This window comes from Mesocricetus auratus, unplaced genomic scaffold (assembly GCF_017639785.1).
Source record: "Mesocricetus auratus isolate SY011 unplaced genomic scaffold, BCM_Maur_2.0 Super-Scaffold_100714, whole genome shotgun sequence".
NCBI classification, from domain to species: Eukaryota; Metazoa; Chordata; class Mammalia; order Rodentia; family Cricetidae; genus Mesocricetus; species Mesocricetus auratus.
This window is the reverse complement of record NW_024429270.1, coordinates 10,280,391-10,292,877: the sequence shown is the minus strand read 5'-3', so window position 1 is coordinate 10,292,877 and position 12,487 is coordinate 10,280,391. Positions and strand designations below refer to the sequence as shown.

Genomic DNA, 12,487 nt, shown 5'->3' with positions numbered 1-12,487 from the left:
TTAATACTGGCTTGCAGTTTTGCAGTTACATATTATAGACATATCTGTTTCATTAGAAAAAGTAAAAATGATTAACCATCTCAATGAATTGAATACATGGATTTTAGCTGTGCACATTTTAAGGTCATTATTTGTTAAAAACAGAATTTTAAAAGAAGCATTTCAGGGTGTGTAATTTTATAAGAAAGCAAAGCCATTTCCTTATAGTATCATTCATTATATAACTTAATGTTTTTACCACTATACCTACTAGTTGAAATTTCACAGGGTTGTCCCACCCATAAACTCAATGAATAATCAAATTGGAATAATAATATTTACCATCGCGTTAGCTGAAAAAAAATCCTTAAGAAGAGGAATAACAACAAACTAGAAACAAAGAGATGGGAGTAGGCTCATTTTCTGGCTTCTGTGTGGCTGGCTGAACGTGTTCATGTGACAGTAGCTGAAGACTCTTAACTGCCTGCTGTATACCATCAAAGGCCGTCTCCTGTGTGAGAAGCTGTTATATCTGACAAGGGCGCGGGGCGCGGGGCTCCCAGGACTTTCATTTTCTTGGATACTAGTGTGTCGTTTTTGCTTGGCTGTCTACTTTATTAAATGACTTTCCCACAGCCTGGATTGCCCTCTGACAGGACCTCACGTCCATCTCCAACAGCCCTATTGGATGGATTCTGCTAGAAAGGAAACATTACACCTGGGCCACATTTAAGACTCAAGAGCTGTGGTTCTTAGTCTACACAGTGAGAGGTTGGCTTGGGCAGAATCAAAAATTGTGGTTTAGGAATTCACCCAGTGACGCTGCATGGAATGCCCAATGTAGTGGAAGAAAGTCTGGCGTTGGGCAAGGTCAGGAGGGAGCAAATGTCCTTTTCCAAGAAGGGAAGTCCTAAATACTGGGGTGGTAAGGGTATATTACCTTCAAATAGTAACATTCTCCCATCTAAAACCGGGCACCACGCGCTGGCCACCTCCTGCACTCAGTACACTAGCGACCAGCCAGCTGCTGCTATGAGCCTAGGCTGTGGGACTGCAGGTGTCCGGCCGGAAGTCCCGCCCAGCGGATGTAAACCTGCCTCGTGTTGGGAGGGAAACCCAGTCAGGCGTCGTAGTCTGGGCTTCCTCAGGGCAGAGCTGCTGCGAGGCTGAGAAGCTTCGCGGCTCCCGGGGAAAGGCTACGGTCTCCGCTTCGGGAGTTGCCGCAGCTCAGCCCAACTTTGCCTTCTGGGGCAGGCGGGCTCCTGCTCCCAGAGCTATGGTGCTGGCGTGGCGCTCCTCAACCGGCTCACCCGAGGGGACGCGCTGAGCTGAGGGGGACAGGGGCTTTCCTGAGCTGGCGCCAGGCCGCAGAGTGGGAGAAGGTCATCCCACTCGGATTAGTCGCGCCCTGCTGCTCCAGGTGATTGTGATGTGTGGAAAGCGTCGGGGCCACAGGGGATTTCGTTTGTGAGAACGAGGGCAGGACCACGTGTCCCGGGAACATCAACTGAACCGCGAGCCTTGGGGTCTGGGAGATTGCTCCCGGGAGGTCTGCCAGAGCCAGGCGTGGGAGCAGTGCCGGGTACCCCGAGAACTGGACCGCCGCCCCTCCTTAGAAGACTTCTTCAGCTCTTTAGGTGAGCCAGGCCGCGTAGCCTCGAGTGAGAGACCGGGAGGGGGGAGGCAGCCTTAACCCGTGGAAAGATGATGGACTCGGTGCAGAAGAACCTGGGCTAAGGTGAGGGTTTCAGCCCCCCCATCCTGTCCATCTTGAGGTGTTCCTGTTACCCCCAGAGTATTTTTTGGGCCCTAAATGACTTGTTTTAATCCCTTTGAACTTTTGAAGCAGAAAGTTGATAGTGCAAGTTACATAATTTGCATTTGCTCCTATTAGAGATACTTTCCACAGTATATGATTCCAAGGCAGAGATGTCCACCTTGAACAACTTACAAATAGAAGTTAACGCTAGGATTTTTCAGCTCTGCCAGCCCCACCCAGAAAGATGTTCTGTCTCATGAGGGGTAGGGAAGATACATAGTTTTTCGGTTTTGTTTTTGTTGTTTTAATGAACGTTTCTAGAGAAGCTAATTTCAGGAGCTGGGTATGTCGCTTAATGATAGATTTTTATCTTGAGTCCTATCCCTAGGACCAAAGGGGCGGAGAATAAATACTCAGCCAGTTTTCTTATTTATTTTCTCCACTAGTTTTCCTAGGAAAGTTTTCACTTGACCTTAGTGTTTTGGAGCAGTAGTTCTCAACCTGTGGGGCGTGACCCCCTCGGGTGGCATATCAGGTATTTACATTACGATTCATAATAGTAGCAAAATTACAGTTATGAAGTAGCAAGGAGATGATTTTATGTTTGGGGGATCACCACAATATGAGGTACTGTATTAAAGGGTTTCGAAGCATTAGCATGGTTGAGAAACACTGTTTTGGAGAGTGAGTAAAACCTGTAAGGATTGTGCTTTCTGTTCTTGTGTTTTTGTTTTTTATCCAAATCTCATTGTTGGTGGTAATTTGTATCATTTCACAAAATTACTGAAAACATTTCATAATTGCTTTATTTGGCACATACTTTTGGCTTGGAAAATGAGCTATTTATAATTTTAAAATTATCTTTTTGAAAATTACAACTGATACTTTGCTGTAAATATTTATTTTAGTTGTATCTGTTTCTGTACATATGTGTATGTACCTCTGTGTGTGTGTGTGTGTGTACACGCGCACATGCACTCACATGCACGTGTGTATATGTATGGGTTAGCACATGCATGGTTAGAAGGTAACCAGTGAGAGTTTCTTTTCTCCTACCACGTGGGTCCCAGGGATCGCCCATTGTGAGGATTTTATTTGTTTGTTTGTTTGTTTGGAGACAATCTTTTACCTCCCCCACCCCCTTTCTTTCTAAAGTTCCCGGCAGGCCTGGAACTTCATATATGTAGCTCAGAGCTGCTTCAAACTCATGATCTTTCTGCCACTCCCTTTCCTGCTTATAGATTTCAGACTTGCACCATCATGCCCAGAATATCCTATTCTTTCAGTTTTGTTTAACATGGACTGCTTCATGAGTTTGTGTGTAGGAGCAGTGCTCATCTTCTCTGTATCATTCCAATTTTAGTGTATGTGCTACTGAAGCAAACATACTGCCCAGGGTTTCTTAGAAACTGATCTAACTAAAAATACCCTATCTTCTAGATGAAATATAAGGAAAAAAGACAAACATGGAAAGTGAGAATACCAAGAAAGTACAAGGTGAGGAATCCCTGAATCATGTAATTGGACTAATTTTATGTATTTTATAGTTGTGTAATTGTGGGTATATTTGTGTGTGTATCATATCTAACAGCCTCAAGAAAATGAACTCATGCATTAATTTACATATATGTCATTATTTCTGGGGTACATAAGCATCTACTTATCCCAGACTGGAAATTGCCAATAGACAAAGTAAGGATATCAGCAGATACTACTTGCCAGTGAGTTTACTGGGGTTACTTACAGCCATATGAGTATGGAAGCAGAAATGACTCAAAGGCAGCTGTGTCATCAAAAATCCACCCCAGCATGGGCGATAGCTCATAAAAGCTACAGGCAGCTTGACAGGTTGGAAAGTATCTTTCAGGTAGTTCAGTTGATCTTTCTTTCCAGACAGTTTAGTTAGTCTAAGCTTCTTTGAAGCAACTCTTTTGGTCTGTTGTTTCTCAGCAGTCCTTACCCCCATAAAGCTTGAGGCAGGAGGAGCCTAGTATATCAGGTTAGTTTCAGGAACTTCCTGAGGCTTCTAAGTTGTTTACCTACTTTCTAACTTTTTTGTTTTTTTGTTTTTTGAGACAGGGTTTCTCTGTAGGTTTGGAGGCTGTCCTAGAACTTTCTTTGAAGACCAGACTGACCTTGAACTCACAGAGATCCACCTGCCTCTGCCTCCCAAGTGTTGTGGTTAATTGAAGGTGCAGCAGCATCCTTGCCCCTGCCCCCTTTGAGATAGGGTTTCTCTGTGTAGTTTTGGCTGTCCAGGAACGCACTGTAGACCAGACTGGCCTTGAACTCACAGAAGCCTGCTTCTACCTTAAAAGTGTGTGCTACCACTGCCCTGCTTCCATCCTGGGTCTTCATAAGATCCCATCCAAAGCCGGGCGGTGGTGGCGCACGCCTTTAATCCCAGCACTCGGGAGGCAGAGACAGGCGGATCTCTGTGAGTTCGAGGCCGGGGTGGACCGATAGCCTCCTAAACAATACAGAGAAACCCTGTCTCGTAAAAACCAAAAAAAAAAAAAAAAAAAAAAAAAAAAAGATCCCATCCAAGATGGTATATATTAACTTGAAAGAAATTACAATGGCATAGCATGCATATTGACGCCTACTTCATGCCCATCATATGTAATTCCTGACATGAGGAAGCAGTCATGGAGAATGTCATGCTGACACTTAAGTGCATATGAGCCAGGCAAGGTGGTGGGTGGTGAATGCCTTTAATCCCAGCACTAAGGAAGCAGAGACAGGCAGATCTCTTGAGTTCAAGGCCACTTGCTTTATGTCGGTTTTAGACCATCCAGGACTATATAGTGAGACTCTGTTTGGGGGTGGAGCGGGGCATATGATAGTTGATTTACTGGTAGACTATAAAAGAACAGTGATCCCTAGACATAGTGGCTTATTGTTGTGAGGGTGCTGTCAGAAATGCAGATAAATATGTTTGTGCCTGTCTACAAAGTCAAAGTCAGAATTGGTTTTTTCTCAGGCTCTCATCGGTCCAGGCTGGCCTCAAGCTCATGATGTGGCACAAGATGGCCTTAAACTTCTGATCTTCCTGCTCCCAAGTCCCAAGTGCTGGGATTATAAGTATTTGCCATAATGCCTGTTTTATGTAGTCTTGGAGATTGAAACTGGAGCTTTGTTTATGCTAGGCAAGCACCGAACCATAACCCCATTCCCAAAATTTATTGAATATCAGTAAGATCACAAGGTATGATGGCTTCATTGGCATTGATTTGCCACATAGTGCCACTTTAATTAGTAGTCTGCCCAGGCAAAACCAGGTCCTTTTTCTTTTTAACCATGTTCTTTTATTAACTACTAATAAAATTAACTCTGAGATCACATCTTATATACCACATAGTGAACCTATTTGTCTGGCTACAAAGGGTTAAAGAGGCCTCAGCAGAGTTCAAGAAGTTTTGTTTTGGGGTTTTTGTGTCTTTGTTTGTATTTTCATTTTTTATTTTTCAAGGCAGGGTTTCTCTGTGCATAACCCTGGCTGTCCTGGAACTCACTTTGTAGAGCAGGCTGACCCTGAACTCAGGGATCTGCCTGCCTCCTAGTGCTGGGATTAAAGTCATGCAGCACTACACCAGCTTCAAGAAGCTTTATAGAGGGTTGAGAAGTAGAAGCTGGGAAGCTATATAGGGATGCAAAGATAATGAGCATGACCTGAGGTCTGCAGGAGACCTTGCTGGTAGAGTCAGGCTACTCCCAGGTATGGGTTTGAGAGGAATTGTAGAAGTGAAGATGTGGAGGCAGAAGGAGCAAGAGTTCATCTTTAGCTGATAGCAAGACTGAGACCAGCCTGGGCCAGATTAAGACTAGGTAGATAAGACAGACAGACAGATGGGCAGATAGCAGGCTGAAGCTGTGGGGAGGTTGGTGAGATGGCTCAGTGGGTAAAGATCATAAACCTGACAACATGAGTTTGTTCTCCACGATCCACACAGTAGAACGAGTAAACCAACTTCTACAATTGCCCTCTGATCTCTACATGCCCCCATATACACTAATTTAGAAAGTTTTACGTATATGGATATTTTACTTGCATGTATATTTGTACCAATTGCATTCCTATTGCCCACAGAGGTTAGAAGGCTACATCAGATACCCTGAAACTAGAGACAGCTGTGGACAGCCATGCAGGTCCTGGGATTAACACAAGCTCTTATTGAATACCTGGTTTGAAAATATTTCCTTCTAGATTGAGCCACTTTTGTATTCTGTATAGTATTCTGAAACTTAAAATTTTGCTTTAAATTTTAAACCGGGGGTGATGGCAAGCATGCCTTTCTGCAAGTTTGAGTTCATGCTAGTCAGTATAGTGAGTTCCAGGACAGCCAGATCTACTAGTGAGGTCCTATCTAAAACAAGCAACAAAAACAAAACCTCCCAAGCCCCAAAACAGCCAGATTGTGGCACATGCCTTTAATCCCAGCACTCAGGAGGCAAGGATGTAGAGGCAGGTGGATCTCTTGAGTTCAAGGCCAGCCTGGTCTACATGGCAAGTTCCAGGACAGCCAAGGTCTGTCTTGTAAAAAAATAAAATTAAAATTAAAAAATTTAGGTCTATTCTGTCACATTTTCTTTTATTACTTGCTGCTTTTGGTATTGAGTACACATCAGTTTTTGTTTTTTTTTCCCCCTTTGGGAATTAAAAGAACTAGATTGCACAGCTCCCCAAAAAGGTTATATCAAGATGAAATGTGGTAACTTTATATGTAAGGAGGTGCTTTGGCTAAGAAGGGAAATACTGTGATAGGAAATCTTAAAGTCTGAGAAGGAAGTGCTGAAGGGTGGAGGAGTAAGTCCTATATTATGTCCAGAACTGAAAAGCACCATACCGTATTTAAATTTTTCTTTGGTGTGTTGTTGATGTGACTCTGATATCCCTACAAACTTATCATCTTGTAGATTTGTTAATGTGTATAATACTCATGAATAATTGCTGGCTGTTGCCCAAGGTCAACTCAGTAAAAAACCTTTGTACTATATATTGTTCATAACAAATCGCATCATGGTACTGGAGAGATGGCTCAGCAGTTAAGAGCACTGTCCGCTCTTGGAGAGGACCTGGGTTTAATTTCTAGCACCAACACAGCAATTCACAACTGTCTGTAACTCCAGTTCCAGGGATTCTGGCATCCTCACACAGACATACATGCAGACAAAATACTGGTGCACATAAAAAAAAACTTTAAAATTGCATATGACATTGTTTCATTGAAACATATTGCGAGGTGATTTTTTAATTTCATTCTATATTTTGGGGGGGTTTTGTTTTTCGTTTTTTGTTTTCATTTTACATCCCAACCCAAGTTCTTGCTCCCACCCCACTAAGTGATTTCTTTTTTAAGTAGAAGACTAAATATTGATTGATGTATTATAGATTTTTTTAGTATGTGCCTTTTTATTTTTAAGTCTACCCCTTGTAAATGTTAGTTCAAGATTTATGCCAAAGACAGATGGCTCAGCTGGTAAAGGCACTTGTTGCCAAGTCTGACAACCTGAGCTTAATCCCTGGGACCCACATGGTGGACGAAGAGAACAGATTCCTACAAAATATCCTCTGACCTCCACATGTGCCTCCTCACAAATGAATGAATGAATGTAATACAATACTTTTAAAGCCAATATAAAAGAAATAAAAACTTTAAAACCAAAAAGTTATTCCAACACCTATAAGTCATTTCATTTACCTAGTAAAACAGGATTTGAATTTTAGTTTGATATGTTATATTGACTGGTTTTCAATATAACAAATCTTTGGAATATGAAATTCATGTTGTATTCCTTGGCTAAACCAACTTGGGCATGATGTATTGTTCATAAATTGTTGGATTCAACTTACTAAAATATCTTACTAGATTTTTATATGTATATTCATCAATGATATTGGTCTATAGTCTTCTCTTTCTAATGGTAATGGTTTTGGTACAAGGGTAATGCCAACCTCAAAACATTGGGAAGCCAGGCATAGTGGTGTGCCTCTGGTTATTGAAGAGGCTGAACCGTAGGCTCTTTTTTTTTTTTTTTTTTTTTTTGGTTTTTACGAGACAAGGTTTCTTCTTTAAATGTTTGGTAGAGTTTTCAAATGAAATCATCTGAAACTGGAATTTTCATTGTGAGAAGCTTTGTTACTATGATTTCAGCCTCTTTCATAAATACGATATTCTGATAATCTGTTCCTGGATGTTTGGATGTTTTATGATCTTTGAAAGCAGTTTTTCCTATTTCATCTAAGTCATTGAATCTGTATGAAATTGTACATAATATTCCTTTTGAATATCTTCAGACTCTGTAGTGGTTATTCGTTTATAATGTCTCTCTCTGTAGCTTAGGCTGCCTGGAACTCACTATGTAGCTCTTGAATTTGTGGAAATGCTTCTGCCTCAGCATCCTAAATGTTGGGATTATAAGCGTTGAGTCATCATACCTGGCTCTTCTCTCATTTAATATTGGTTATTTGCATCTATACTCATTTATAAAAATTAGCCTGACTAGATAATTATCAGTTTCATTGATCTTTTTAAAGAGCGTTCTCTTTTTAATGTAAAAAAATTTATTTTTATGTGTATAGATGTATTTTGCTTGTACATATGTCTGTGCATGCCTGATGCCTGATATCTGAGTGAGGTCAGAAGACAATGTTGGATCCCCTGACACTAGGTTACAGACAATTGTGAACTGTCATGTAAATGTTGGGAATTGAACCCTGGTCCTCTGGAGGGCAGCCAGTGCTCTTAACCACCGAGCAATCTCTCTGACCCCACTGTTTCACTGAGTTCAGCTTTTGTCTTTATACATTTTTTCCTTGTTTACTTTGAGCTGAATTTGCCCTTTTTTTAGTTTGTTAAGGTGGAAGCTAAAGTCATTGATTTAGGAACCACTTTCTTTTCTAACATAGACATTTAGAACTAGAAATTTCCTCATAAATACTGCTTTATTAGCATCCTATAACTTCTGTTGTATTTTCATTTAAAATATCAGCTCACTTAAAATACCTTTTTAATATATCTTTCTTAGATTATAAAGCAAGTATATGCCTATTTTAAAAAGCAAGTATTTCAAAGGTGTATAATTATGAATGAAATTGGAATTATTGATCTTTGAAAGAAAACTTTGGTTTTAAAATATTTTCTCCAGTAGAAATGAAGACAGACCTGAATTTATTGTTGGAATGTCTGAAGTATCACATGGGCAACCCTTTGTCACAAAAGGAAGTTTTGATCACTATTCATTCAGTTTGTCAACAAAACAGTAAGATATAATAATGAATTGTATTCATGATTCTTGTTTTTCTCTTCTTTTCCCCTTTTCCCTCCCTTCCTTCATCTCTCTCTTTCAGTCTGTGCCTTCCTTTCCCTCTCTTCTCTCTTTTTCTTTCATCTTATATCCTCAAGTAACACAGGCTGGTGTTGCAGAATATCGTTTTAAGGTGTATTAAATTTGTTTATGCTCTGGAACATTTGTTTAACGATGTAAAGATGTGTTTCTTTTGTTTGTGCTGCATTTGTTTAACTTTGCCTGTGTAAAACACCTGATGATCTAATAAAGAGCTGAATGGCCAATTGCGAGGCAGGAGAAAAGATAGGCAGGTTGGCAGGCAGAGAGAATAAATAGGAGGAGAAATATAGGAAGAGGAAGAAAGGAGCAAGCTAGAACAAGGAGAGGAGGATGCCAGGGGCCAGCTACCCAGTCAACCAGCCTTGGAGTAAAAGTGAAAGTAAGATGTACAGAAGTAAGAAAAGGAAAAAGCCCAGAGGCAAAAGGTAGGATAATTTAAGAAGAGCTGGCAAGAAACAAGCCACGCTAAGGCTGGGCTTTTATAAGAAAGAAAAGGCCTCCATGTGTGTGATTTATTTGGGAGGTTGGTGGCAGGCCCCAAAAGAGCAAAAGAGCCCAAAGAGAAAGAGTTAAAAAAAAAAAAAAAACACAACGGGCTGACCTTAAACTCTTGATCCTCCTGACAGAGAGGAGCCTCTCCAGCACTGGGATTACACATATGTACCATCACAACCCACTCTGATTCCAGTTTTGTAGTACTGTAATATATTAATATACATGGCTGTTTCTCTTCTACTTCATGTATGTGTTAACCATTTGATTCTTTTATCCTTAACTGAATAATTATAATTTCTATCTTGTTTTATCTGCAAATCCTACAGGTGATGCAGGTATCTATTTCCGGGAAATTGGTGGTTTGATGTTTGTACAGAATCTTGCAAAGTCAAGTGAGCATAGCATGGTAAAAGAAGCAGCCTTATACACATTAGGATCTATTGCAGAAGAAAATGGTAAAATATAAAATTTTATTTTTATGTCATTAAAATAATTTTAAATGAATATTTAAATTTTATCTCTTTATTTAAAGGTGAATACCACAACACCTGACTTGAATCTCATTTTTCAGGGTTATTTTGTTTGTTTCCTATGGTTTTCTTTTTCTTTTTTGAGTCAAGGTTACTATAAAACACAGGATGACCCTGAATGCATAGTTCTCCTGTTTTGCTTCCTAAGTATTGGGATTGCAGCATGCTTAGTGTTATTTTGAACTTTGAAAGACTTTTGCACCGTCAAACATCTTAAGAGATACCATAAATATTGCTTGTCCCTGTTTTCCCAAGCAGATAGTTGAATTTTTTAAAGTTTTTTTTCTTGCTTTGTTCTTTGCTTGTCTTACTTGGCCTCACTTTTCACTTCTACTTGGTCTGATTTTCATTTTTTATTTGGTTGGGATTTTATTGGCAATTCTGGAGTATTTTATGTTTGCTTTGGAGCTTAGATCAAGTCATTTTGATTAAGATATTCCTGGTTTGGGGCTGGCTAGATGGCTTAGTAGTTAAAGGTGCTTGCCTGAGTTTCATGTGTGGAACTCATATAAAGGAAAGAAAGAACTAACTCCCATAAGTTGTCCTATGATCCATAAGAGCATTGTGGCATGTCTGTACCTGTTGGTGGGCACAAACACTTATGCACATGTGCACACACACACAAGTAAATGAATAAATGTAAATTTAAAATTTTTAAATATTGCTAGTTTGGTTTGTTAAGTAAGCATATACAAGTTTTCATAGATTTTATTGTTTGTAGTATATATCAATTAAATGACATCTAGTTAAGAAGCATCCTAGTTTGACAACTTTGTATTTTGTTCAATGTATTTTTTGTGCTAATATATTAAAATGAAAATTGTATTTTATGTTTCAGTTTACTGTCAGCAAACTTTATGTACTTCAGAGTTATTTCAAGATTTAACTTTGCTCTTATCTAATAATGACTCAAACACTAATTTGAAAAGAATGTCCATCTATGTTCTTTTGGTTCTGGTTTCAAATAATAGTAAGTACATTCTTTTATGAATACTTAAAAACATTTTAATATATTCTATGGAATAGTCATTAATAATTTTTAGTCATTCTTGTTATATCAGTGCCTTTTTTTAAAGACAGTTTCACCTGCCTCTACTTCCCAAATATATTAGTGAGTTTTTGGTCTCATTAACATGCAAGAGCTACTACCTCTAAGGAAGGAATTGATAGTATACATTTAATCACATGATATTTGTTAGTTTTAAGAAATAGTGAAATTATTTGTACTACTTAATCTTTACAAAGAAAAACAAGTATTTACTTAACTGGTTGTCTTTTCATTGAATTGATCATTTTGTTACAAGATTTACTGTATTAAGCCTCAATGGTATTTATTTGGGGATAATTTTAGATTTATTGAAAATAAGCCTGGCAGTGGTGGTGCACACCTTTAGTCCCAGCATTTGGGAGCAGAGGCAGGTGGATCTCTGTGAGTTCGAGACCAGCCTGATTTACAAGAGCTAGTTCCAGGACAGTCTCCGAAGCTACACAGAGAAACCCTGTCTCGAAAGATCCTAAAAAATGAAAGAAAAGTTGAAAATATAGTCTAGTTAGGACTTTGCATGTGAACATATACATGTGTGTGTGCTTGGTGTAGAACCTAGAGGTTGATGCTGTGTACCTTCCTCAAGCAATTTCTACTTTTTTTTTTGATAGGACCTCTGGAGCTTTCCAATTTGATTAGACTGACTGCCCAGCAAGCCCCAGGGATCAGACACAAGCTACTGTGCCTGACTTTTTGTTTATTTTTTACAAGGGTGCTGGGGCCAAACTTAGTTCTTTATGCTGCCACTTTACTGACTGAGCCAACTCTCCAATCCGTTTATTTTTAAAAAAAACTATTGCTTAAGCATTTTGTAATTTATAGAGGAAAACTGAATGATGTAAGTTGCTGAGAATAGTATATTTTCCATAATAAAACTGTAATTCTGTATACTTTATAATACTTTAAAGTATCTTAAAAGCTAATTAAAATATTTTTAAATATCTTAATTTCTATAAAATAATTTCTAAATTAAAGTCATATTCATGTAATATGTCTATTTTTAAGGAAATGGACAAACGCTTATAAGAGAAACAGGTTGTATTGAAGTCCTGTCACAGTTGTTCAGGTAAGTAAAATGTCTTATTACTCATTGTTTAGGACATTAGTGAATTTGTAATGTATTACCTTTTCTTTTTAACCCAATAGGACAGTTCTTCCAAATTATGAGTTGAATCTGTCAGATAATAATGTTTTCCAGAGTTATCTGTTGTGGTCTTCAGTATGCAGTACTCTGTGTGTCTGTGTCAACAATCCTCAAAATGGTAATTATTTCAACTATTTAAATACAAATATAAAAACAAATGGTGACTAATATTTTGCAAAAGTCAA

At 38.9% G+C, this 12,487-nt stretch overlaps 1 protein-coding gene and 1 pseudogene across 4 annotated transcripts in view; one reads left to right on the top strand and one right to left on the bottom strand.

Moving 5' to 3' along the window:
* The first annotated feature begins 1,204 nt into the window (after positions 1–1,204).
* Positions 1,205–12,487, top strand: part of Terb1 (telomere repeat binding bouquet formation protein 1) — a 46,596-nt gene continuing 35,313 nt past the window's right edge. The window contains exons 1-7 of one of the 4 annotated variants that reach the window (XM_021232163.2): positions 1,205–1,616; positions 3,179–3,235; positions 8,891–9,001; positions 9,910–10,038; positions 10,952–11,083; positions 12,164–12,224; positions 12,305–12,420. In XM_021232163.2, the coding sequence (XP_021087822.2) occupies positions 3,205–3,235; positions 8,891–9,001; positions 9,910–10,038; positions 10,952–11,083; positions 12,164–12,224; positions 12,305–12,420 (580 nt within the window). In that variant the 5' untranslated portion in view covers positions 1,205–1,616; positions 3,179–3,204. Of the gene's footprint in view, positions 1,617–3,178; positions 3,236–8,887; positions 9,002–9,909; positions 10,039–10,951; positions 11,084–12,163; positions 12,225–12,304; positions 12,421–12,487 lie in introns of all 4 variants that reach the window. The other 3 variants (XM_021232161.2, XM_005078683.4, XM_021232159.2) reach the window with 3 other exon arrangements.
* Positions 3,030–3,121, bottom strand: LOC121137922 (annotated as a pseudogene).